Here is a 24,859-nt window from a genome sequence, read left to right on the forward strand (position 1 = left end):
TAAAGGAAAGGAGATGTGTAATATCTCAACTAACTGAATGATAGGAGGGTTGCCTGGTTGGAGAAAGACATGCCTGACCCAACCATGGCAGCAGGCGTTCACGAGCAAGGTGGAGGAGTGAAACGGGCCCTTCGCTTGGGTAGTGGAATGTGGAACGCTGGTTGAAGGGCAACAGTTTCCAGCTACGTATGGCGCAGCTAGCTCCCTCCTTTCTTTCCCGTACATTAATACTTGTTGTCACAGTTCATGTAACTGTAATAAATATCTGTATAAATGCATACAAACTTACCATCTGTATCATTCATAAGCCAACCCCCACACTACAAGATGCTACTCGTACGCCGACGACATTCAGCTACTGATTCGTCTAGACCTTGATTAGCCTGAAGTGTTGTTGTGCCTGCAGGGGTGTCTGGCAGCCGTTGGAGATTGGATGAACCACAATTGGCTCAAGTTGAACGGTGATAAGACTGAGGTGATGGTGGTGGGTTACCCTCCTGATCCCACTCTTTGGGTGATCTCCTTCTGGCCTCCTCCTTTGGGACCCCTGCCGCCTCTGGTTGAAAAGGTTAAAAATGTGGGTGTTGTGTCATCGGCCTCACTGTCTATTGACCAACAGGTTTCTGCAGTATGTCAGGCTGGTCAATTCCAACTGAAAAATGCTGAGGCAGGTATTGCCTCTGGTCCCGGCTCCACTGCGCACCCCAGTGGTAGCAGCTTTAGTACCATCACGGATAGACTATTTTAATTCCCTATATTTAGCCCAACCCAAGAGCTTGATTAAACGACTGCAACGGCTCCAAAATCTGGCTGCCCGGGTAGCCACTGACACTCCTTATGGTGCTCATATTTCCCCAGTGTTGCAGTCACTTCATTGGCTACCGGTGGCTCAGCGGGTGGAGTTTAAGGCCTTGTGTATTATTCACCTGGCCCTTCACGGTCAAGGAGCTGAATATCTCAGAGCCAAATTTTCCCGCTAACATCCCACCCGTAATCTAAGCTCTGCCACTATGGAACGGTTTATAGTATCTAAATACAATTGTGACCGGGTGGATGGATGGGCATTTTCCATCGCTGCAGCTGTTTTGTGGAATGGCCTTCCGCTTGTCATCAAAAAAACTCCTAATTACTTGGAGTTCAGAAGGAAGGTTAAAACACACTTGTTTTGATTTTGCTATGCCTCTGTTCTCGCTCTCACTAGCACCATGATGCCTTTTGGCAACCGTGTGCTTTACAAGCTATGTTAACATAACAGTGTCGTAGACAAGGGAAAAGGCTGGGAGAGCAGAGTTGCCCATTTTTGGTACATCGCCACCCTTCTGTACAAGAAAACATGAGGGAGCCCCTTATTGCAGGGTAACTAGGGTGAGAACACATATATACTTACACTGTTCATCAAGTTCTATTTATTGGTTATTTCTTTACCAAAAGATTTTCTGCATTGCTTATTTGTAGTCAATGTACATGCTGCATATTACTTATTCGGTGCCCATTTCGGTTTCAACATCAAAACTCCCCCTTGGTCTTTTTTACTTTTTTCAAACCAATGGGGTTATATTCATATTTACAAATATGTTGACAATTCTTTCATGAGCCCTATGCGCTGTTGTACAGCCACCATCACCTTGTGCTCTAAAGCCCACTAAAACCCCATAGAAAACATTTTCATTGCAACCAGGTCAGAAGTTAGTAAAGCCCATTGATGTAAACAGAAACAGAGGGGCCAGTGCGCAGCCCTGATGCATCTCTGTTCACCAAAAACATCTCGGTGCATTGTCCATTACCACCGGTCCTCACGCACGCTTAAGTGGCAAGGTGAAGGCCCAGTATCAGGTTTACCAGAACAGCTGGTCAGTCCAGGGACATGAGCATCGGCCACAGCTTCTGGCGGTTTACCTAATCAAAAGCTGTGCTCAGGTGCATGAAGGGAAGGTATACTGATTCCCATCTTAGATGCACTGAATTGGTTATCAGTAAGTAAAGGATTAAGGCCTGCTCTCCTATGCCCACCCCTGAACGAAAACCCAACTGAACTATTGATAAAATATGGTTCATTCTGGCCCATTGTTCCATTTTGTCCTAAAGGGACCGGACAACAATGTTGAAAGTTGAATGAAAGGGGGAGATAGGCATCCAAGAGACCAGACTATCCATCCCTCTTTTGTAATTCGGGTGAATTCTGGCCATCTTCCATGAATCAGGAAAAATGCTGGTTATTGATATTGCATTGAAACTTAAAGTCAATACAACGGTCCACAAGTCAATCTTTACCCAGAACAAATCTGCCAGAATGCCTGAACTTTCATTACAAAATACAGTACCAAGGATTGAGAGGCTAAAGGAGGATCTTTCGCCTGAGAGAATTGAGAAACAGAAGAAATCTCATCTCTTGCAAGGTTACTGAAAAGCTCTTTATGCTGCACTGCAAAATAATCTGAAGCATCAAAACGGTCAGCCACTGTATCCGAGAACTGCATTGTCCCTGAAGACAAGTGTTGTCCCTCATGGGCTAGCCTGCGTTTGTGCTTCTTGTTTTTCGGAGAAGCTTCAGCCAGTACCGAGTAAGGTCAATGGTCGTTCCCAATATGGTTGATAAAACCCAAAGAGGAAAAATATTTGGTCCGTTTATGGGTTTGCTGCACCAAAGAAGCAGACTTTGGTATTCCAGTTGTCGGCTCTGTGGTACTGGCACGCTAGAAGGGGGTAGACTCAAAACCTCCATCTTTATGGAGGCCCTGTACTACTCAGACCTTTGTTTCTGCGGGACAAAGCCGAAGCAAGGACACTTCTCTCTGATACCTTCTGATTTTTATCTGGAATCAAAAGGTTACCAAGTACGAAGGCTAGGCCTTGTGACTTGGTGTGTTCCCACCAAGGGGCACTCGCTGAACAAGCAGTGACAGGTCCCTTGGGATCTAAGGTGGTGACTAACACTGATAACGAAAGGTGATGCTGAATCGGAGAACGTGCCTGGTCCCTCCATTAAATCCACAGTGGCCTTTGGACCCTGACCCTTCTTGTGCATTGAGACTAAGCTAGTTCCTTGCGATCTGGGTTTTATACAGACATAGAACGGACAGGAACTCACTGGATGGAAGTTCCCTTGATGGGTTAAACAGGCTCCATGGGACAGCTGGCAAAAAGTGCTTACCACAACCTATGGGCTGTGTGAATAAACCCGGTCATCAACTGAGGCAGTTGTGTGAAATATTTTACCAATCAAATTCAACAATACACCCCTAAGAGAGGGAGACAGCAAAAAGATGAAAACGAATAACCCCCAAAAAAGGAGGCGTATGGAAAATCCCTTCCAACATACAACAGAAAAGGTGGGGGGGGGGGGGACTTGAAGTAGTCCGTTGGTGACGCATGAGGTGTATAGGAGGGGGCTGAGCTTGTGCCCCAGGTACCCCATTCTAAAAGTTACTGCATCCCCTTTTGTAGAAGCTTTCTCCCTTCCAACAAGTGAGGATCTAGACATGCCTGTTGGGAAGGAGGGAGAGCCGGATGCTGGAATACTGCTGACATTACAGGCAAGTCTATATGATAGACAGAAGCACAAACATGTTGGGAAGCTGAATCACACCGAAAGCCTATCAGACGATTAAGCAGCTCGGCTAAACAGCCAAAATATTCTTACAATTTGTTTAGCTCTTGAGAGGTACATATTTAAAATAAAGTGGTACTGGCTATAATAATCAAAAAAATTAAAACACTTCAGTAATTTGACAAGATAACATCAGTCTCTTTCTAGGCTTTTAGAATGGGCACACCCAAAGGCTACAAAGTGCTGAGAATGAAGTGGAAAGACTCCACAGCCCTTCCCACAGGAACATCTGCCCATCTCAAACAACTCTTCAACTGCCTCTCACGCAAGTATCCAAATTAAAAGCAGCATGCATAGACACCAAGCCCTGCATGGAATTCCCAGATTCACAACTTTACTCTGCATGCACCCTCGACGATGCCTCAGCAAACCAATGTCCATGCTCCTGAACGCCCCCCCACCTCCACGCCCCCGCCAACCCCGCTCAAAAAAAGCCCCTCATATTGCCGGGCCAAAAACTATGGAATTTCCTCTTGGCCACTCAGACATGAGCCACCCTCAAATGGCATGAAAAACTGGCTTTACCAGTACAACATTTCCCTTCAATAATCGTTTCGTTTTCCTGCCATCTTGACCTCGTGTACAGAGTCTACTCTTGGTATACAGTGTGTTGCATCTAAAAGTTCTAACATATCCATCCATCTATCTATCCATCCATCCATCCATCCGGTCCTAATCTATTTCTATTCCCACGTTACAAAACATTTGTTTTGGCGGATGATCCCTTTCGTCCAAAGTCCGAGGAAATTATAAAATATTGCCATTTAGCATTAATTATACTTGGACTAAAACATTTTTTATCTGGGTACCGTACTATTACCTTAAGCGCATGAAAAAGGAATATGCAAAGATGCCAGTAATGGTGATAGTGTGCTTTATAAAAGATAATATAAAATACCGTGGACCTGCTAGCTTTTCAGTGGTGCAAAGGTAACTCGGAAGTGATTCACGGATGCAGATTTCTATAAGGTTGTCTATCGAGGGTACTTTCAGCCATGTGACCAATACATTTTATCTCTTTTTAATTTTCATTTCATAAATTCGTTTTGACCGAACAGAAAACATTTTGATTTGTTAGATGAAGTGACTTGCACCGTTTCATCATTGTTCTTGCTTCAAGCATGCAATCAAATAGTTTGTGCCTGTTTTTTTATCCAATGCTGACAGGGTTCTTGTTTTTGTGTGCTTAACTCTTGGCAAATTCAAAGCTGATCTACAAAACCAAACATTTCTCTCCTCCCATTGCACCAGGATTTTGACCTTTACCACTCGCTTCCCAGCAGGTGACCCAACCGTTATCATCGATCACATCCCTCCCACCCCTCAGTTTTCTACTCTATCCGCCTTCCTCCACATCCCTCAAAGCCTCCTTTCTCTCCTTATTTGAAGATCATGTTAACTTCCCACAATCAAAACTTTCCATGTCACTACCAGAAGATAACATCAAAATCTGATGTTTTGGGTCAGTCTCTCAACATTTTCATTCCTCCATTTCCAGGCGTTTAGAGGAGGAGAGGAAGCGTCTATAGAAGATTCAATGCGATTATACTGCATTTTGAAGGCCGCACACAAAAAAAGACTGACTTTTTCTGGCCGATTCTGTGCTGCCTTTAAAACGTTCAATAATCACCATTTTGGAGGGTTTCAACCCCCCAACCTCACCCTTTCCTCCGGCACAGACAGTCACACGCAGCCATACGGATAAGAGGTGCATCAGCCATTTTTAGTCCCGAAAAATAAGCAAATACTCCCAAAAAATAAAAATAAGGGAGGAAAAATACTCCCAACAAAAAATAACATTAACCCACAAAGCTCTGTTGATATGTTTGCACTAGTAGTGTTCGTAGTACCACAGGAAGAAACTACAATTACTACCTGATGGGAAGAAGTAAGCCTGTAGCTTCTCATGTGCATGAATAAATAGACGGAAAGAAATAATTACAAAAACATTTCCATTTTCCAGTTTAAACATTTTTACCTGCTTATAAAATACTCCCATTAGAAATTGGACTTAAAAAATAGGTTGTAAAATACTCCTGTTAGGCAGAAACCTGTGTGGTTCCCTTAGGGACCACTGCAAAAGGCTTAAGACTACAGGAGTTAGCAGTAAACCCAATTGGTAGCAGTCTGCACCACCCAGATTTACCTGGTAGCTGTGGCTGAGCAGCCAGACTTCTCAAGAAGAGTTAGACAGTATATAGAGTATACAAAATAGGTACAAAGATACAGTAGCACAAGCAAACACTGACCAGAGCTTTGGTATCAAAGTATATAATTATTTATTTAAAACACACTTGTGAAGATACACTAACACTAATATGGCAAGCAAGTTCAAACACAGTCACTATCAATATATATACATCCCTGATTACTTATTGAACAAGTCTTACCTAAAACACCACTTATTTTCAGACAGAGGTGAGCGCTTAACCTAAGATGGCACTCCAATAAGTTAGTTAAAAAAAGGGAGGGAAAAGGCAGAATTAGGAAAATACACAATACCAACACTTTAAGAGAGAACCAGAGCAAGTCAGAAAAGGCAGAGTCTACTGAGGAGCAAGAAAGTCATAGGCCAGGCCCACTCTTTGAGAGAGCAAGGCGGAATGTGTCCAAGATCACACAGTTGAATAGTACTTTAAAGAGTCGTTGCAGATAGTTTGAAAAGGGTTGGATCAGCTCAGGAAAAGTTAGTTAGCAGGTCCCAAGTCACCCCAGGATAGAGAGTCAAGGATTTACGGGACACCTTGAGCAGTCTGTTGCAAGGGAGACCAGGGGGGACACAGTACCTGAAATGGTGAGAAAGCTCCAGCGGTGGCAGTTGTTCCTGGCAGCGAATGCAAGTCGTTTCTTCGTCCAGGGGAAGAGAAGATCTCGACGTGGAGGAAAGCTGGAGGTCGTTACACTGCCAGGGAAGAAACCAGCCGCAGAGTTTCCCGGTTAAAAGATACTATTCGTGGTAGTGGTGAAGCATGGCTATCCGGCCGCCGGGGTGCTTGGCACTGGCGATTCGACCACGAGAGGATCTAGGAAGGCGAAGAGAGGGCGAACTGGTTATCCCCACCAGTTCAGAGGAAGAAGCCTCTCCGGGATGAAGATCTTCTCTGTCATTGGGAAGTGGTGAGACGGTTCAGCAGGGCTCCACCGGTGGTATCGTCGTTGTAGGTGAGCTCAGCTTCTCCCTCTTCGGATTCTTTGGTCCTGTGGCGACTTCTGAAGTTCCAGTGCCCAAAGCCCTGCTTTTATGCAGAAAACACCCATTCACCAGTCCTGGCTGTCACTCAAACATGCTAAGTGGTGAGCCGGGCGGCTCACCACTGAGCCAATCACACAAGAGTGCGACTTGAGTTGCCGAGGCAACTCAGTCCAGGGTGCCTAAACCCCCCCCTCCCACACATCCTGTACACCCAGACAGAGTGGCACCACTTTTGGAGGCTTCTGTGCAGAAGCCCGCCAAAAAGTGGAACAAAGGGCTCGACTTGGGTTGGAGTTACAGAGGCGAACACAAACGCCATTTTAAAACTGAGTCCTGGCAAAAAGACCCAACCGGGGAATAAATATTAAATAAAATAACCCGGCTGTATCTTTAACATTGCACCAAAAAAAGTGGTGCGTTTGAAATGAATGGGAAAATCCCATAGGAAATATTCCAGTGGAATAATTTCGCGTGGTAACCACTGCCACCAGCCAGAAACTTGACGAGGGGGGACTGCACAGTGCCCCCTCGAAAAACAGACCCAGGGGCAATCTAATTACCCCTACCAGTACTTCCACAATATGATGGTTTGTACTGGTTCTGTTCACAATTTAAGACTAGTAAAGTCAATGGTGACTTTACATGCCCTGGGAGACAGTAGTCAGTCCCAGTGTATGGAGTCTATGTTTGGGGGTCACTATGACACCCCTGTGTTACTGCACTGAGGGTGCTGTGTAACACACTTACCAAAAACACATGAACCTATGGAGTAAAAGACCCCATAGCCCATAAACACATTACAAAGTCAAAGGATATCTCAAATCATGTCTAAGAGTGGGAGAAAAAGAGTCTCACTCTTAGCAGGAGAAAAAAATAAACCTCAAAAATCCAGCAAAGCTGCTGGGGGACTCACTAGGTTTGGGAAATTAGCCTGAACAGAGAATTCTCCCTAACAACTCCCACTTCCAATTCTTATCACGAGCACTGGTCACACGCAAACACAAGCACTCAGAGCGTTCTTTCTAAATCGATTTTATATTTTTCTGGTTAATTCACTCCACACCACAGACAACTATTTAGCGGTAATGCATTTGTTAGTTGAAGCCACCACTATCCTTAGAACGTAAAGCTTTCCTTTTGGACAGGCCTGGGAGCACTGTTGCCCCAAACGGAGGCAAAACGTGCTACTGGGATGACTTGTCCAGCTCTTTTTAGATTTCATTCGGCACCGCTCATCAAAAGTTGTTAATCTTGGCCTATATGCAGAATTCATGAATGGATCTTCTAACTTCACTACATAACTGCCAGCATAGTTCTAATAATAATAATAATCACAACACCATCATCATCATCTGGTTTTTATAAAGCGCTTCAAGACAGAATCCTTCTGCAAGGGCTGTTAACATTGTTAATGGTACCCAATGTAATGGTACCCCATATATCCATCTGGGAAGCATTAAGGACCAAGTCTGTCCTAACAGGATTTTAAATTGCAGCCTGGTCCCATGTCAGAGTCTAGCACTTAATGCATATATCACGCCTCTTTCCTGCTAGTGTAGGGATTGCATTGGGACCCAAAAAACCTAACCACCTTCCACTGGAATTCTCACCCTGACCAGAATATTTTTTTAGGTGTTGACTCGAAGACTGTCCCCCTCTCTTCCACTGTGTATTATTCCACTACCTCATTTTCCCACTGGGTTCTGACTTTGCAGAGGGCTTATGTCGGTCATCTAATAATAATAATCTGTATACCTACACCATAGAAAGCCATTCCACTGGTTGTCAGTTAAGTGGCATATTTGTGAATGGCCTATTACATTTACCATTGTGGGTGCAGTGTCCTCTTCTCTATTCAACATTACAAAGTTGGACTTCCTTCCTAAAATAGCATTACTTTGTCCATCTTTCTGGAACTGCGACAAACTTAAACCACTTGTGTTCACACAATGCCCCTATATCACGTACAACCTTTCTTCCTAGGTCAGTGTTTCCCCGCTGTTGGAGCTATGACAAGTATTTACCGATCATTACATTTTTCCCCTTGTGTCCTCCAGCTCTATAGAGCCTCTTCCATAGCATAATGGGATCTAAGTTTAAACACGTTGTTCCTGGTTTTCAGGGGCAGACAAGGAAATGGTACACAATCTTTATGTATGGACAACAATTAATGTTTTTCTTTCCATCTGGACCTACGCACTTGTAATGCCGCCTTGGTTAAATAAAAAAACGGTGCTATCTGCATAGGGTGAATGGTCCATCTTGGCGTTTCCTGAATTATTTTAAGCATAAGGTCTGCTTCATTATCTGCATAGAGCGCATTCCTCTAATTGATGACTTTCGGGGGTGATAATAGGATTAAGGCCATGGTATAGTCTGCTTCTCGCTCTCGGATTCAGAGGTTTCCATTTGGCTTGCATTCGGACCTGTGCCCGGATAGCTTGCAGTCTTTCCCTATTGTGCTTTCTTAGGCCAAAGTGGAAGATTTTAGTCTGAGCCGTACAGTGTAACAACATATCCTCTGCAAATAGGGACATCTTGTTTTGGACCCCTACTGCCCTCCTACAATGCTCTTATTCTCTTCTTATAGCTTCTACTGGTGTGTCTATTGCGAAAATAATGTTGTAATCCTAACTCTTGCAGAATGCAAGCAAGCACATATCAACAAGGCTTACATTAGGATATAAACACGAAACCTGATTTGTAACACACACATTAAAAGGTAAAATGTGTACTTTCTTTGCACAGCAATAAACTACAAGAACTGGCATTACAGTTGACCATTAAAACATATATGTCCTAAGTAGTCTCCTTACGTTCTGAAGCATGCAACAAATCTTCGAATCACTATGTCCCAATTTACCTCTGGGTGCTAAATTGAGCATATCGCCAACACAGAATGATAGTTCTTCTTCAGAAGCAGCGCTGAAATCATACTCTGCTCTTCCAACCACATGGTCATCATCACCATTTGCCCAGTTAGTAGTCACTTCAAGGAATACAAAAAAAAATATATATACAGCTGAATGGTATGTGTTAGATTGTGCATACATTTTTTAAAAAGGCTCCCCATTACATTCAGTTCCAAACAAGAACTAATTTGCACATTGAGCTAATGACCAAACAACTGATATCATTAATAGCTAGATTTATAAATTCTACCTTATGCCACAGTGTTTTGCTCCAACAGCAGGTACAACTCAATTCTTCTTAAAGCAAACATTGTTACATTATGCAAAGCCCATGTTCCAACTGCAGTACGAGCTGCAGAAAATAAAAATAAGCACACTGGCCTGAGGCATAATGCAAACCTTTGAGACTGCAGGGAACTGGAAGCACCTTGTGTGATAGTCCCGTCAGATAGTTCGCTGGCTATGCAGGAGTACTTTGCAAATTCTATGACAAGACTGGAGGCGAGCATTATGCTTCAACTTCTTTTATTACTACTCCTGAGCAGTTTCAACAAACATAAAAACACTCTGAAAAGTATCCAACAGTGACTTTTCTTTCTTAAAACTACAAGTCCCATAGTTTCTGTAGTCCATCTCCACTCAGCCCAGCCATGACACACATCCTGTCCTTGAGTATTCCTGGCACACTGGGGGCTCAGCTCGGCCTCGCAGAGTGCAGAGTAGGCGCCACAGACCCCCTCCTTTGTAGAGGTAGGGCCTTGGCGCTCTGAGCGCTCCAGCCCCCACTCTCGTGGAGACGGAGCCGGAGCGCTCGTGCAAACATCGCATTTCAACACGACGAAAGACGGGAACGAACGCCGGGCCCGGCGGTAATACTTTTGGAGAATTATTCAGGCAGTTAAAAGGATTTCTTATCTGTATTGGAGGCCGCACTAGCAGCGGTGCGTCTCAGCAGTATATCAGCTGAGCTACAGGACGCAGCCTACAGAAAAGGAGAAGATCCAACCTGCGCAAGACAGCATAAGCCTCACTAGAGAGGCGAATTTCACACGATCAGCCTATAGCAGGCACGGTTCTACGTTATTTCGCCGCGGTATTTTTCATCGCGGGTTTTTCCATCGCCGTTTTTTTCCCGGAAAACTCATCTTTTTTGGGGGGGGTTTACCCCCCAACCCCTCTCTTTTTTTATTCCCTTACACCCACAACCATATATTTAATTTTTTAACCCCCCCCCAAAAAAAACAACCTTTTTTTCGAAATAAAAACGGCGATGAAAAAAACACGCGATGAAAAATACTGCGGTGAAATGCGTGTATACCAGCAGGCACAGAGAATAATATACAGTCTGGTGCAGCCACACAAGAAAATTAAAAAAAAGAAATAATAAAAGGAAATACTCAGGCATCGGACCAGGAGCAGTGGGTATGCTAAGACACCTGATTCAGGTACTAGGCACAGCATGCCAGAAAATGTCCGAATTTGAATGGAGCGAGGAGGAACAGCCTCTGGACCTCACTGCCAGCTTCAAAGTAGTGCAGGGGAGCTCCCTAGTCGATGCAGTGGCGCAAGGTGCGAGACCCCTACAGGAAAGGTTGGAGACGTTAGAAGCGATGCTTACTCAGCCCAATGAGAGCACCAAAGAGACTGGGCGCACTCCCACAGGACCCTCAGACTCAGGGTCGAAGGGGAGTAAACAGGCCCAAAAGAGGAAATCCGCCGACGACCCCCAGGGCTCATCAGACGGGCGAAAGAAAAGGCCCCAGAGGTAGCCGATGCTTTCGCTAAGCTTAAAGAAGCTTACCTACGTCGTCAGGCAGTGCCGGACCTCATGACCCCCACTCCAGGGGAAGATGATGCAGGAGATGACCCAGGCTCGGAAGAGGAGCCAGCAGAGATGGGCCTTTCTTCGCAAGAGGGAGAGGAGGTAGCAGAGAAGGAATGGGTGAAATCCAGCAGGGGGTAAAAGAACCCGAAAAGAGAAGGATCTCGAGGAGGTTCAAGAGGATAAGTTTGACCCGGACAGTATCCGGAACCCAAGATCCACAGATTGGCAACCATCCCCCAGAGTGGCTAAATACATGACAGTGAGATTGTGCAAAGCCCTCGACCAAGAGGTGAGGCAACGTCGGCATGTGGAATGCCCTCGCCCAGACCTCTTCGGGAAGGTGGCAGAGACCCCCCACACCCCGAGCTAGATCCCAAAATGTTGACATTCCTGTCTAAGACCAGCAAGGATCCTCACAAGGGAATTGACAGGTCATGGAGGAGCTGCCAAGAGAAAGTGTTGGACTTGACAGGGCCTCTCACGAAGATCATGGATCTGGCAGAGAGCCAAGGATACAGGGGAAGAAGTAGACCCCGACGCATTGGCGGGCCGGGCACAAAGGGCAGTGTGCCTTCTAGGAAACACTAACAGCGCCATCACATCAGAGAAGGAGAGGGTTGCTGCTCAAAATTGACCCGAAGCTGAGCGATCTTGCATCATACGCAGCTGGAGAAGCAGCTCAGGGCCTCCTCTTTGGAGAGACTTTTGGGAAGGAGATGGGCCGATCTGTCGGTACCTACACCTCCCGAGAAAAAGCACAAGCCGCCATTCGGAAGATTTTCCCAGACAGAGTTTTTGGCGGGACCGGCCGCTTCAGGGGTCGTGCGGTCGGTCAGAATCAGGGAGGAAGACGACCCTCTAATCCCGGAGCCCAATACAGGGAAAATAAAAATTATAGCTTCCCATCCAGGGGACGGTTCCCTAGTGGATGCAGAGCCAGAGGAACAGGCCGTGGGCATGGACTGACAGCTGGTGAGAGCAATAGATTATCCTCCGGTAGGAAGGACACGCAGGTTTTGGGAAAACGCTGGTGCGCGCTTTCTAGCAATGCTTGGATATTGCAAACTGTCAGGAGGTTTGCGGCTGGACTTAATAGAATTGCCAGCCCAGCTGAGGTGGCCACACCAGCAGCGCTTGGCACGAGCGGAGCAGGAATGCCTGGACAGTGAGCTATCCCAGTTAGAGCAAAAAGGCTCTATAGAGAAGTGCTCAGCGCCCCGCAGGTTTGTAAGCAATAGGTTTCTGGTACACAGAAAGAAGAAGGTCCGCCCAGTTATAAATCTGAAAGAACTGAACGGGTGGATCGTGTACTGCCATTTCAAGATGGAGGGCATCCATCAGCTCAGAGAGTCCCTGAGAGAGGGAGACTGGCTGAGGAGACTGAACTTTAAGTATGCTTACCTAACGATTCCAGTACAGGAAGAGTACAATACGTTCCTAGCTTTCTGCTGGAACGGACTGCTCTGGCAATTCAAGACGATGCACTTCGGTCTTGCATCCGCACTCTGGGCTTTCACCAAATTGATTAAGACGGTAGCGGCAGCAATTTGAGAGAAAGGAATCAGGTTGATTATATACCTAGACTATCTGTTGCTCCTGGCGGAGGACAGAGAAGCTCTACTTTAGCAGACGAGATGGGTGCAGGATCTACTGTTGCCACTGGGATTCCTAGTGAACATACAGAAGTCAGAGACCACGCCGGCACAGGGACTAGATTTCCTAGGGTTTGTCTTAGACACAAGGAAGGCTACATTAGAGCTGCCAGTTCGAAAGATGAGGGATATCAAAAGGGAGATCAGAGCATGCTTAAGCAAACAGTGGATCTCTCTCAGAGTACTAGCGAGAATCGTGGTATTAGCAGCCTCCATTCAGGCCATATTTCCAGGTCCTTTGCACTATCGAGCACTACAGAGGCTAAAGATAAGACACTTGCAGCAAGATTTGAAATATCATCAGCAAGTGCCATTGGATAAGGAATCCATCAGAGAGCTGGAATGGTGGTTGAAGAATATGGACGCCTGGAATGGGCGTGCCATCTTTGGAGACTGGCCAGACCTGGTAATCGAATCAGACGCCAGCTGTATTGGCTTGGGAACGAGATGCGGAAACCTGGAGACGGGGGGCAAGTGGAGTGAAGAGGAGCTTCCCCTGCACACAAACTGCCTAGAACTTCCGGCAGGGTCATTTGGGATCAAGGCATTCACGAGAGGGAAGGTGAAGTCGTGCGTCCTGCTGAAGATCGACAGTATCTCAGCGGTTCACTACATAAATCACCTAGGAGGAACCAAGTCCAGGTTGCTGGCGGAGCTGGCAAAGGATTTATGGCATTTTTGCCTCCAGTCAGAGACGTCAGTGACAGCAGAATACCTGCACGGAGCACTGAACGTAGTGGCCGACTGGAACTCGCGATACCCGACTGACTCCAGCGACTGGCGACTAGATCCAGCAGTGTTTCAGATTCTGAACACGAGGTGGGGTCCAGTGCACCTGGACCTGTGTGTGTCCCAGCTCAATGCCCAGACGGACGATTACTTCAGCTGGAGGCTAGACCCGGAGGCTCAAGGGACGGATTAATGGTCAGGCAGCCCGCACTACGCATTTCCCCCCTTCGTGATGCTGAGCTGAGTTCTAGCGAAAAATGTTGGATGGAGAGAGTGGAGTTCATTTTAGTAGCACCATTGTGGAAATCACAAGTGTGGTTCCCGACGTTAATCGAGCTGACAGTGGACCTGCCGAGAGTACTCCCCGAAGGAGACCAACTGCTCATGGACCCAGCTGGGTTGTCATATCCTCAGAGTGAGAGGGACGCACCCGCTCGTCGCGTGCAGGATATCAGGAGACGCTGGGCGCTGCCAAAAATTTCAGCGCAGGCTGCTGAGCTCATAGTAGAATCCTGGGCTCCATCCACTAGGAGGCGCTACGACGCGGCTTTGGCCAAGTGGACAAACTGGTGTAAAGGGAGACGTTTTCATCCCGATTCAGCCCCTGTAGTGGCTATATTGAATTTCTAAGCATAATTGTTGCAAGACGGGAGAGCATTTCGTACCATAGGGGTGTACAGATCGGCGATTTCAGCAGGACACCTGCCGATTGAAGGGGTCTCAGCGGGGGAACACCCAGCAGTAGTGAGGCTCATCAGAGGAGCAAGGTATAAGGTACACCCGGAGCCTAAGTATAATACAGTTTGGGATGTGACAGTGGTACTGCGTTTGTTGCGAGCTGGCCAACATGTGGTTATCTGTCCCTGAAGCAGTTGTTGGGCAAGCTGGCAATGCTCTTATGCCCGATATCATGTAAGCGCGTGTCAAATGTCAAGGTGCTAGAGATTAACAGGAGGTCTTTTGGCCTGGAAGGGGTGACCTTTTCGATAGTCAAGAGGACGAAGACAGGGACTACTACAGTTCATTATCCTTATTTCCCTGAGTAATGCTAAATGGTGCGTTGCGAGATGCATGGAGTATGAAAGTAGAACAGCAGATTGCAGACCAGCTGGTATTAATCAGTTATTAATAGCGCGTAGGAAGCCTTTTCACGTGGTTACGACAGCAACCATTGCGAGGTGGGTCAAGAAAGTAATGCAAGCAGCAGGTGTCGATTTAGGAGTGTATGGGGCGCGCATTCTGTAAGAGGAGCAATGGCCTCCAGAGCCTTTACGGCAGGTGTATCATTGCGAGAGATCATGTTAGCAGCGGATCGGTCTAGTGACCGCACATTTAAGGAGTTTTACTTCAAGCCAACTGAAAGTTTGGCAGTTACGGTGTTGAGAAAGCTTTGAACAAGCATAATGCTTGCCTCCAGTCTCGTCATAGAATGAAGATTACCCCTGCTAGCTGAGCAGGCAGTATTAATTCTATTAAAGACTAGGAGGCGAGCATTGTTTGTTTGTTTATTTGTTTATTTATTTATATTGCGCACCAGACCCTTAGGTTACCGGGCGCAGCAACAAGTATATGCGAAGCTTACAATGTTATATAAATGAATTTACAATATTACACCATATTGCACAAATTACAAGAATGTACAGATAAAGATTTGCCGTATTTACATGAATGTACAGTTAGCAACATACAGGATTTGCGGTAATAAGCATAAAGGTTGATGTCACGTCAGGGTGCATTGGGTCGGACTACACTTGTGAGTGTTCGGGTGTTAAGTCGTTATTGGCGATAATGTGTTTGATAAGGTTCCTTCTGAAATGGGGGAAGGGTTGGTCAGCTCTTAGGTTAGGTGGCAGGGCGTTCCACAGGTTAGCAGCTTTCACAGGGAAGCAGGCGCCACCAATTTTGGCGAGTCTGAATCTAGGTACTGCCAAACAATTGGAATTGGCGATTCTCATGGGTCTATTAGAAGTTTTTCTTTTTATTTTGTCCATTAAGTAGCTGGGAGCTGCATTATTTAAGGCCTTATGGGTTAATGAGATCATTTTTAGCTGGATTTTATTCTCCGTAGAGAGCCATTTATGTTGCCGCCTAGTCGAGGAGATATGCTCCCTCTTTTTTATTCCTAATGCAGCTCTGAGAGCATTATTTTGTAGAATTTGAAGTCTTAGGGTAGTGGCTTTATTGGCGCTACTGTATAGGGCATTACAGTAGTCTAGTCGGGAAAGAATTAAGGCTCTAGCCAGGATTAGGCAGCTGGTATTGGACAGGAAGGGCTTGCCTGCTCTGATCAATTTACAAGTGTAGGCAGTAGTGGAGGCTAGGGAGTTTACCTGTTTAGTGAAGGACAGGGTAGAGTCGAGATAGAAACCAAGTGTTTTTACTTCCCTCGAGACTTTAATGGCATTTCCGTCTATGCTGAAGGCTGAGTAATCCGGGCCCAATTTGTTAATATTAGCTTGTGTGCCCAGAATGATCAACTCTGTCTTATCATCATTCAGGCAAAGACCGTGAGTGGCCATCCATGCCTGAATGAGATACACCCTATTCACCAACTCCCCATCCCTGCTGTGATCCCCAGAAAGTGGGAAGAGAATCTGTGTATCATCTGCATAGTTAGTGTAGGTGATACCGAGATTGTCCAGATCGTCGAACAGAGGTTTGGTGAATATATTGTAGAGGGTCGGAGAGACGCAGGATCCCTGAGGGACTCCACAAGTAATAGGTATAGGGTCAGCTGCTGCCGAAGGGGAAAAGACTCTCATAGTTCTCTCACTTAGAAAGGATTCTATCCAACTGATGGCTTGGGTGGAGAAGTGAGCGGCAACGTCCAGGTGTTTGCAGAGGACTTTGTGGTCCACAAGATCAAACGCAGCTGAGAGATCTAGTAGGAGGAGGAGGGCTGTCTTGCCCTGATCTCTCAGTTCGTCTATTTGGGCCTTTAAGTCAATCAGGGCTGTTTCCGTTCCGTGTAGTGGGCGGAAGCCAGATTGTCTAGTTCCTAGTAGTTTGTGCAGTTCAAGGTAGTTTTGAATCTGTATATAGGCCACTTTGTCCAGGATCTTTAGCAGAAACGGAACTGTAGTGATTGGGCGGTAATTGGTGGGGATAAGAGGATCTAGAGTTTGCTTTTTAAGCAACGGGAGCACCCAGGATTGTTTTAGATTAGCTGGGATGATGCCTGTAGAGAAGGATGCATTGACCAGTTTGGAGATAAATGGTGATAGGTCTCTGGCAGCGTCTTTTATTAGCTGTGCTGGGCAGATGTCACCTTTGCAGTTGGATGGTTTGAGGGTGAGGATAATTTTTTCAATCTCAAGTGTGGAAGTTTTGGTGAAGGAAAATTTGGTATGTTGAGGCATGTGGGTCGCCTTAGGTGGTGACAGTGTAGGGAGTTTAAGCGAGTCTTTTTTCAGTTGAATTTTGTTTTGGAGGGTAGTGATTTTATTAGATAGAGCATATTGGATGTCAGAACACCAGGTCTGATCTTTAGTGCAAGTGTCTGGTATGGCAATAGGTGACTCAAGTTCCTTTAGGATGGAGAAGAGTTCCTTCATGCTTGATTTAGAATTGGCGATACGATCGTTGTATGAGTTTTTCTTAGCCAGACAGACTGCGTTTTTGTATTGACGGGAGATAGATATTAGGTTAGCCTTGTTCTCAGCAGTTGCACATATTTTCCAGTTGGATTCATATTTTCTCTTGGTGAGGCGTAAGGCCTTGAGTTCGGGCGTGAACCATTTATTTAGATGGGCTTTGGGTTTACTTGTGCGCATTTTAAGTGGGGCAATTTTGTCCAAGGTATCAGTCATAATTTTGTTATACTCGTGAACTAAAGTGCCGGGGTCTAGATTGTCAGGCAAGGCGTTTAAGGTTGGAAGAATAGCAGGTATGACATTATCTATTGTCATAATCTTTTTGTTTCTTGTGGGGCATGAAGGTGCCATGGGGACGACTGTAGCGGATGGTTGGGAGGTTAGGAGGTCAAAGGACACTAATGAGTGGTCAGACCATGATAAAGCCGAGATAGAGGAGATGACTGTAGTACAGTTAGAGTCAGCGATCCAGTCTAATATTCTACCTTTCGTATGGGTAGGGTTGTTGACTTTTTGGGAGAAGCCTAGGGAATTAATAGCTTGGGCGATGGTCGCGGCATGCACATCTGTTTTGTCGTTAAATCCTAAGTTAAAATCCCCTAATACCAGCAATTGAGAGGTGGTTTTAGCATTGAGGGTTAGTAACTTGTGTAGATCCTCTTCGAAGGTCCCAAGCGGGCCTGGAGGTCTATAGATTAGGTGAATAGTTAGGGATTGATTATTATTTATAAGGAGTTTAGCAGTGAGGGCTTCACAGGATTGTAGCGTTAGTGCAGGGGCTAGTCTTAGTGAGAGGCTTGATTTAGAGATAATGGCAATTCCGCCTCCGCGGGTGCCCTCTCGGTCTTGTCTGCATATAGTGTAGCCGTCAGGTATGGCTAACATAAGTGATGGGCCTGCTGCCTGGTGTAGCCAGGTTTCAGTTATAGCAATGAAGTCCAGGTTATTCTCAGTGATTAGATCAGCTATCTCAAGGGCATGTGCAACTAGTGACCTGGCATTGAGAAGTGCTCCTTTATAGAAATGGTCCTTAGTTTCCTCTTTGGTAAGTGTAGGATTAGGAGTGTTTTTAGCACTGGATTTAGTCTTGGGCACAGGTATTTGGGTGAGCGTTGAAGCTCGGGTGCGGTTGGAGGCGTAGCCTGTATTGCCAATTTGGTGTTTCATATCAGAATTTGTAAGAAGGAGGAGTCGTCTGGGTGTATCATGGAGTTTGTTAAGTCTAGCGCGTAGTTTGCTATTTCTATCGCGGGTGGAGCTAGGCTTGGAAGTGTAAGCTAGAGGTTCTGGCAGAGCTTGGTGTTTGGAGTCAGTATATGCATACGTGTTAGTCATAGTATCTGGTGATATATGTAATAGAGGTGCATGTGAGTGTAGTGGGGTCTCTGTATAGCTGCCCAGCTTGCTGGTAGCAGGAAGTGTAGCAATAGCCATGATGCAGTAGAAGCTTAGTAGGCTGGACATTGTGCGTAGCTAGTACTTGGTTTGGTGGGTAGGTGGTTTACAACACAATGGTCTCTGGGCGACCATAAGGCACTACACAGTATCACAGTGGTCGCTGGGTGACCATAAGGCACTACACAGTAATACCATGGTCTCTGGGCGACCATAAGGCACTACACAAAATTACGATGGTCTCTGGGTGACCATAAGGCACTACACAGTATCACAGTGGTCTCTGGGTGACCATAAGGCACTACACAGTATCACAGTGGTCTCTGGGTGACCATAAGGCACTACACAAAATTACGATGGTCTCTGGGTGACCATAAGGCACTACACAGTATTACAGTGGTCTCTAGGCGACCATAAGGCACTACACAGTATCACAGTGGTCTCTGGGTGACCATAAGGCACTACACAGTATCATAGTGGTCTCTGGGTGACCATAAGGCACTACACAAAATTACGATGGTCTCTGGGTGACCATAAGGCACTACACAGTATTACAGTGGTCTCTAGGCGACCATAAGGCACTACACAGTATCACAGTGGTCTCTGGGCGACCATAAGGCACTACACAGTATTGCAGTGGTCTCTAGGCGACCATAAGGCACTACACAGTGGATTGTACATTAAATGTTTCGTTGCAGTTCAGGAGCACAACGGTGCATGTGGGACCTTGGGCGTAGCAATGTAGGGAGGTGCTAGGTCAGGGCTCTAGCTCGATGGTCGGGAGTGGATATTGGAAGAGGGGGGCAGTATGCTTACCCTGTAGGTGGACGGCAGGGGTCCTGGCTCTAGGCTCGACGGTGCACTCCGCCTGGATCATGTATTGTCTGATAATGTGATATGTATGGATTATGACAGTACATAGACGCCACCCTGAATTTATTAATTGTATGTTCCCTACGGGAAGAGCAGAAGAAAAGCTGAGAGCAGAGGCGGTGGTCATCGTAGCTCGAGAGGAAGGTCGAGACGAGAAGCCGAGGGAACAGCAGCGATTAAGTTGACAAGTTTAGAGTCCTTTGCACTGTTAACGGGACATGGTTATGGAGTTCAAGTGACAGTTCAGAGCACGTAAAAGCAGAGGAGGAGCCCAGGCATAGGATGTGCGTCATGGCTGGGCTGAGTGGAGATGGACTACAGAGACGATGGTACTTGCAGTTTCAAGAAACAAAAGTCACTGTTGGATACTTTTCAGAGTTTTTATATGTTTGTTGAAACTGCTGAGGAGTAGTAATAAAAGAAGTTGAAGCATAATGCTCGCCTCCTAGTCTTTAATAGAATTAATACTCCCTGCACAGCTAGCAGGGGTAATCTTCCTCATCTTATCCACATTAGAAACACTGGCTATTCGAGAGCAAGGTTTCTTAAATCCCATTTATAGTAGGATCCACGGAAAAGATGGCCCAGGCAGAGAGGTGAGCAGTAATCTGGATTGTGTTCACATACATAGGGAGGAAGGGACAAGCTTGCATTAGCTCCCTACTAGTTAATGGTGTACCACAGAGATCGTCAAGATTCCACTCCATGTTTTCAGAATGTCCAAAAAAGTACATTAAGCAAAGTAAATGCGAGTACAGTAAATCTAAAGGGGAATTATTTACACAGGGAGTAATTAACTTGAAAACCTGGTGCGATTTGGGCTTGGTAGGACCCAACCTGGAGACCCCTATCGTAGTATATACAGAAAACGACGTTTTAATTAAGGGGAGTTAACTATGGTACAAGAAAAGACAAGCTTTTAAACCATTATTAACATTTACCACAAAGGCATGGATCATAGGAAGCACTCACCAGTATATCTGTGCATGCTTTTGCGGGTTTGAATTTCACATTAGTTTTTATAAATAGTTCTGGGTATAGGGGGCTCCAACCATTTTACTAAAGTTCAAAATCTAATTTATTTTTTGAAGAAAAAAAAATCTTTTTATATATTTTGAGTTGACATTAGAAACCAGCTTTTTGATGCGGTTGAGAATTCACAGGACATTATTAGGTTATCTTGTTGGGCTCATAATTGGAGAAAGTATTACATGGACTATTCTATATTTAGAAAACATATGAACGGCAAGCACAGAAGGTCAAGGATAGTCGTTTTTGAGCACTGTATGTATGATATTTAAAAATTGTTGTTAGAGTATCCACTTTAGGTCACTTGCAGGATTTTCTCAGCTTTTACTTACAATAGGGTATGACTTTAAAACGTTTTAAAATTATATTTTGATCAAATGGTTTTAAAGCTGGTTTGAAAAGCATTTTTCGTTACTTAAGTGGTTTACACGTGTCAACGTTAATTTCTCGCATGGGATGCTTTATAGCACCACCTGCAATTCATTTACAGTCACATGAGCTTTTCAAACACAAATCCAGATTTTCTTCACCTCATTAATTTCTGCGATTATATGCGATTTTACCGATGTGAGAACACCGAATTGGCTATTTAATGAGACGGAAATAATGTTAAAAAAAATAACGAGCAATTTTTTTCCTCGAGCACAATATCTACATACAATCTGGATCTATAGTGTCAAGAGTGCCATCTAGTGGCCCTTTCACTAGTGCAAATACAGATTTTAACATTTTACATTCTACATACAATAACCTAACAAATATCTTTAAACAGGAGGACCCCCCTGTTGCTGCCAGCGGCTATGGAGCTTTGAGAGGAAGGGCAGTGTACACACAGTGTTCTAAAAAGGATGCAGTGGAGTCCATTGCTAAGGGTGATGTTTGTTAAATCATGGAGTCTAAGATTAAATCTGTAGCTCAACCCGGGTACTCTACACAATTATGGGAACTGCATGTGCAACATTAAGTTTTAATAACAAACGCGAGCACTTCAGGAAAGTTGCAGGTGTAATGACCGGGGACTCTTAGGAGTGAGATGTTCTGGGGTTGCATCCCTCGTATCTCGTATGCTTCAGTTGTCAGTTCTTAGAATTCATGCTCTGCAAACTGTCAGGTTAAAATCTTTGGGACATTAGCTGGACCTTTTCTGAATTGTACCAGAAATTAGAAATTACTCACCGTAGTGACTAACGTACTCTTAGTCCCCTTTCCTTCATACTGCATGGGTGTCCCCTTCAAGGGACGGGAGACAACCTTTTTCAACAGAAAAAACCTTCCACTTTAAATTTAGAGGCGGGAGGGGGTGCGACCCTGGGAGCATGCGCTGCCCTGACTCTGCCCCAGTCCCCATAGACGCATTGACAATGGATTAATATTGCCTAATGACACCAGTTTTATTAGGAGAGAGGATGGTGGGATGTATGGAAGAAAGGGGACTAAGAGTATGTTAGTCACTACAGTGAGTAACTTATAATTACTCTTACGTCCCGTTCCCTTTCCTCCATACTGCATTGGCGATAACTGAATGTAGCCCCAGGGTGGAGAGGAGACCCTTATTAAGCAAACAGGTTCCTAAGAACCGCCTGTCCAAAGGCCGCATCTGATCGAGAGCCGGCGTCCAAACAGTAGTGCTTGCAGAAAAGCCAAAGGGGTGGCCCATGCGGTCTCTACTTATAACCTGCCAGGGGGGAATGCCGCTGGAAGGCGATGGCAGTTGCCTTGGCTCTGACCGCGTGGGCATGCATGTTGGCCGGAGGTGGCTTATGCTGTCCCTCATAGGCTTTTTTGATGGCTGAGACCATCCACCGGATTATGGAAGCCTCGGATGCCCCATTCCCCAGTGTTGAACCTCCAAAAGTTAATGAATAGAGCGTCAGACTTGCGGAAGCTCTTCAGCCTGTCCAAGTAGAATTTCAGTGCCCGCCTGACATCAAGCAGTGCAGAACTCGCTGCGCCTTGTCTTTGGGCTCAGCAAAAAACGTGGGCAACACAATTTCCTCGTTCAGATGGAATGCAGAAGGCACCTTAGGAAGGAACGTTGGGTGTGTTCGCAGGACTAGCATGTCCTTGTGAAACGTAGTGTATGGCCCCGAAGCCACCAGCGCTTGAATTTTGCTGAATCTGCAAGCCGAAGTGAGGCAGACTAAGAAGGCTGTCTTAATTGTGACCAGCCTGATGTCCGTGGACGCCATTGGTTCAAATGGCTTGTGCGCCAGGGCACCCAAGCCTATGTTGAGGTCCCACATGGGGTGTGGCTTCTTGATGGGTGGGTAGAGCCTGGAGAGACCCGTCAATCGGGTTGGAGGAGGAAAAGCTCTCCTCCTCCGAGTTTCTGTAAGCCCCAATGGCTGCCAGGTAGGTGCCGCAGGTGTCCACCTGCACTCCTGAATTGGTGAGATGCGCCGAAAAAGAGCACCTGGTCCAGGGAGCATGGCAGAGGGTTAATGCCCTTAGAGTCTGCCCAGTGTCAGAACCTGGTCCACTTGCTCTTATACTGGGACCTGGTAGATTTTCTCCTGGCGCACTGTATGATCTCCAGATTAGCTTGAGAGAGGCTGCGATGTCCTAGCGTGACCTGCTCAGGAACCGCGCTGTGAGGGCTAATTTCTCCGGTGCGGGGTGGATGACCCTGCCCTCCTGCTGCACCAGAAGATGTGTTGGGCCCGTCGGCAGGCGAACGGGAGGGCTCTCCGAGAGGCTCAGCAGCTCCGAAAACCATGACCTGGCTGGCCACCATGGAGCTATTAGGATGATGCTGAGGAGGCGCGACTCCTTGATCTTGCATATCACCATGTGAATCAGGGGGGTGGGTGGAAAGTCGTATGCGGTCATCCCATACCAACTGATCTGAAAGGCATCGCCCAGGGAGCCCGGGCCCTGACCCTGCCAGGATGCGAACAATTGGCACTTCCTGTTCCCCGGGGAGGCAAAAAAAAAAAAAAAAAAAAAAAAAAGGTCCACCTGGGGGTGACCCCATTTGTGAAAGATCTCCTGCAGCACTAGGTTGTTCAACTGCCATTAGTAGCCCTGTCTGCCTCCAGGTTGGATTCCTCTGGCAGGTTGACCGCTGCGAGGTAGATATTCTCCAGGGCCCATTACCACATGCTGACTGCTAGTCTGCACGGTGGGGGAGTGAGGGGGATCTGGCACCAACCTACTTGTTGACGTAGAACATGCTAGTCGAGTTGTCTGTCTGAATGAGGACGACCTTGTCCTCGATGACCAGGAGGAAGGCTCTGAGCGCTAGCCAGATGGCCTTCAATTCCAGCCAATTGATGTGGTACTCCTGCCGGATCCAGGTGCCGTGGTCGTCCAGAGTTGCCCCCCCACCCCCAACCCTTGAGAGAGGAATCTGTGGTGATGGTGACCCGTGGTGTAGGTTACCGGAAAGGCTTGCCCGTCCTCAGGTTGCAGTCCCCGGACCACCATGTGATGTCTGGGTGAAGCCACAGAGGAACGCTGATCATCTGACTGATGGGCCCCGTTCCTGGTTCCAGGATGCTGCAAAGTGCAGCTGCATCCTCCTCATTCCGAGTCTCGTGTGGGGGACGGCCAAGAGGACTGCTGTTATGAGACCCAGTAGGTGCTGGTTCTCTGCTGAGGAAGTGCGCCGTGGCGCTTGAGTGCCGTGATCTTGTCCTCCAAGGGAAAAACTTTCTCGGGGCATGTGTCCCAAATGAGCCCCAAGGAGGTCAGGCTCAGTGAAAACCCAAGCTCGTGCAGTGTGTTCATAAGAGCGTGGGAAGTTTGGTGCACTGCTTCCGGAGATGTAGCCCTGACGAGCCAGATGTCTAGGTACAGGTAAATGGCGTGGCCTTGCAACCTGAGGAGGGCCGCCACCGTGTTCATCAGCAAGTTAAGACCCTGGGGGCCAAGTTGAGGCCGAAAGGAAGCAACTTGCATTGGAAATGGTAGCCCATGATCCTGAATCAAAGAAAGGAACGATGAGGCTACCAGATCAGGACGTGTAGGTACGCGTCCTTCAGATCCAGGGAGCACATTCAGTCTCCCTTGAACAATGTCTCCGCTATCAAAGCTGGCGTAACTATCTTGA

The 24,859-nt window shown here is 46.4% G+C and overlaps 1 protein-coding gene across 3 annotated transcripts in view; it reads right to left on the bottom strand.

The window, feature by feature from the left end:
• The window catches only part of PEX13 (peroxisomal biogenesis factor 13), a 531,904-nt gene that overhangs the window by 370,730 nt on the left and 136,315 nt on the right, over positions 1–24,859 (bottom strand). For all 3 annotated transcript variants that reach the window (XM_069608022.1, XM_069608021.1, XM_069608023.1), the window contains exon 3: positions 9,664–9,789. In XM_069608022.1, the coding sequence (XP_069464123.1) occupies positions 9,664–9,789 (126 nt within the window). The remainder of the gene's footprint in view (positions 1–9,663; positions 9,790–24,859) is intronic.

Source organism: Ambystoma mexicanum, chromosome 4q (genome assembly GCF_040938575.1).
Source record: "Ambystoma mexicanum isolate Mex_15411 chromosome 4q, UKY_AmexF1_1, whole genome shotgun sequence".
Classification (NCBI taxonomy): Eukaryota; Metazoa; Chordata; class Amphibia; order Caudata; family Ambystomatidae; genus Ambystoma; species Ambystoma mexicanum.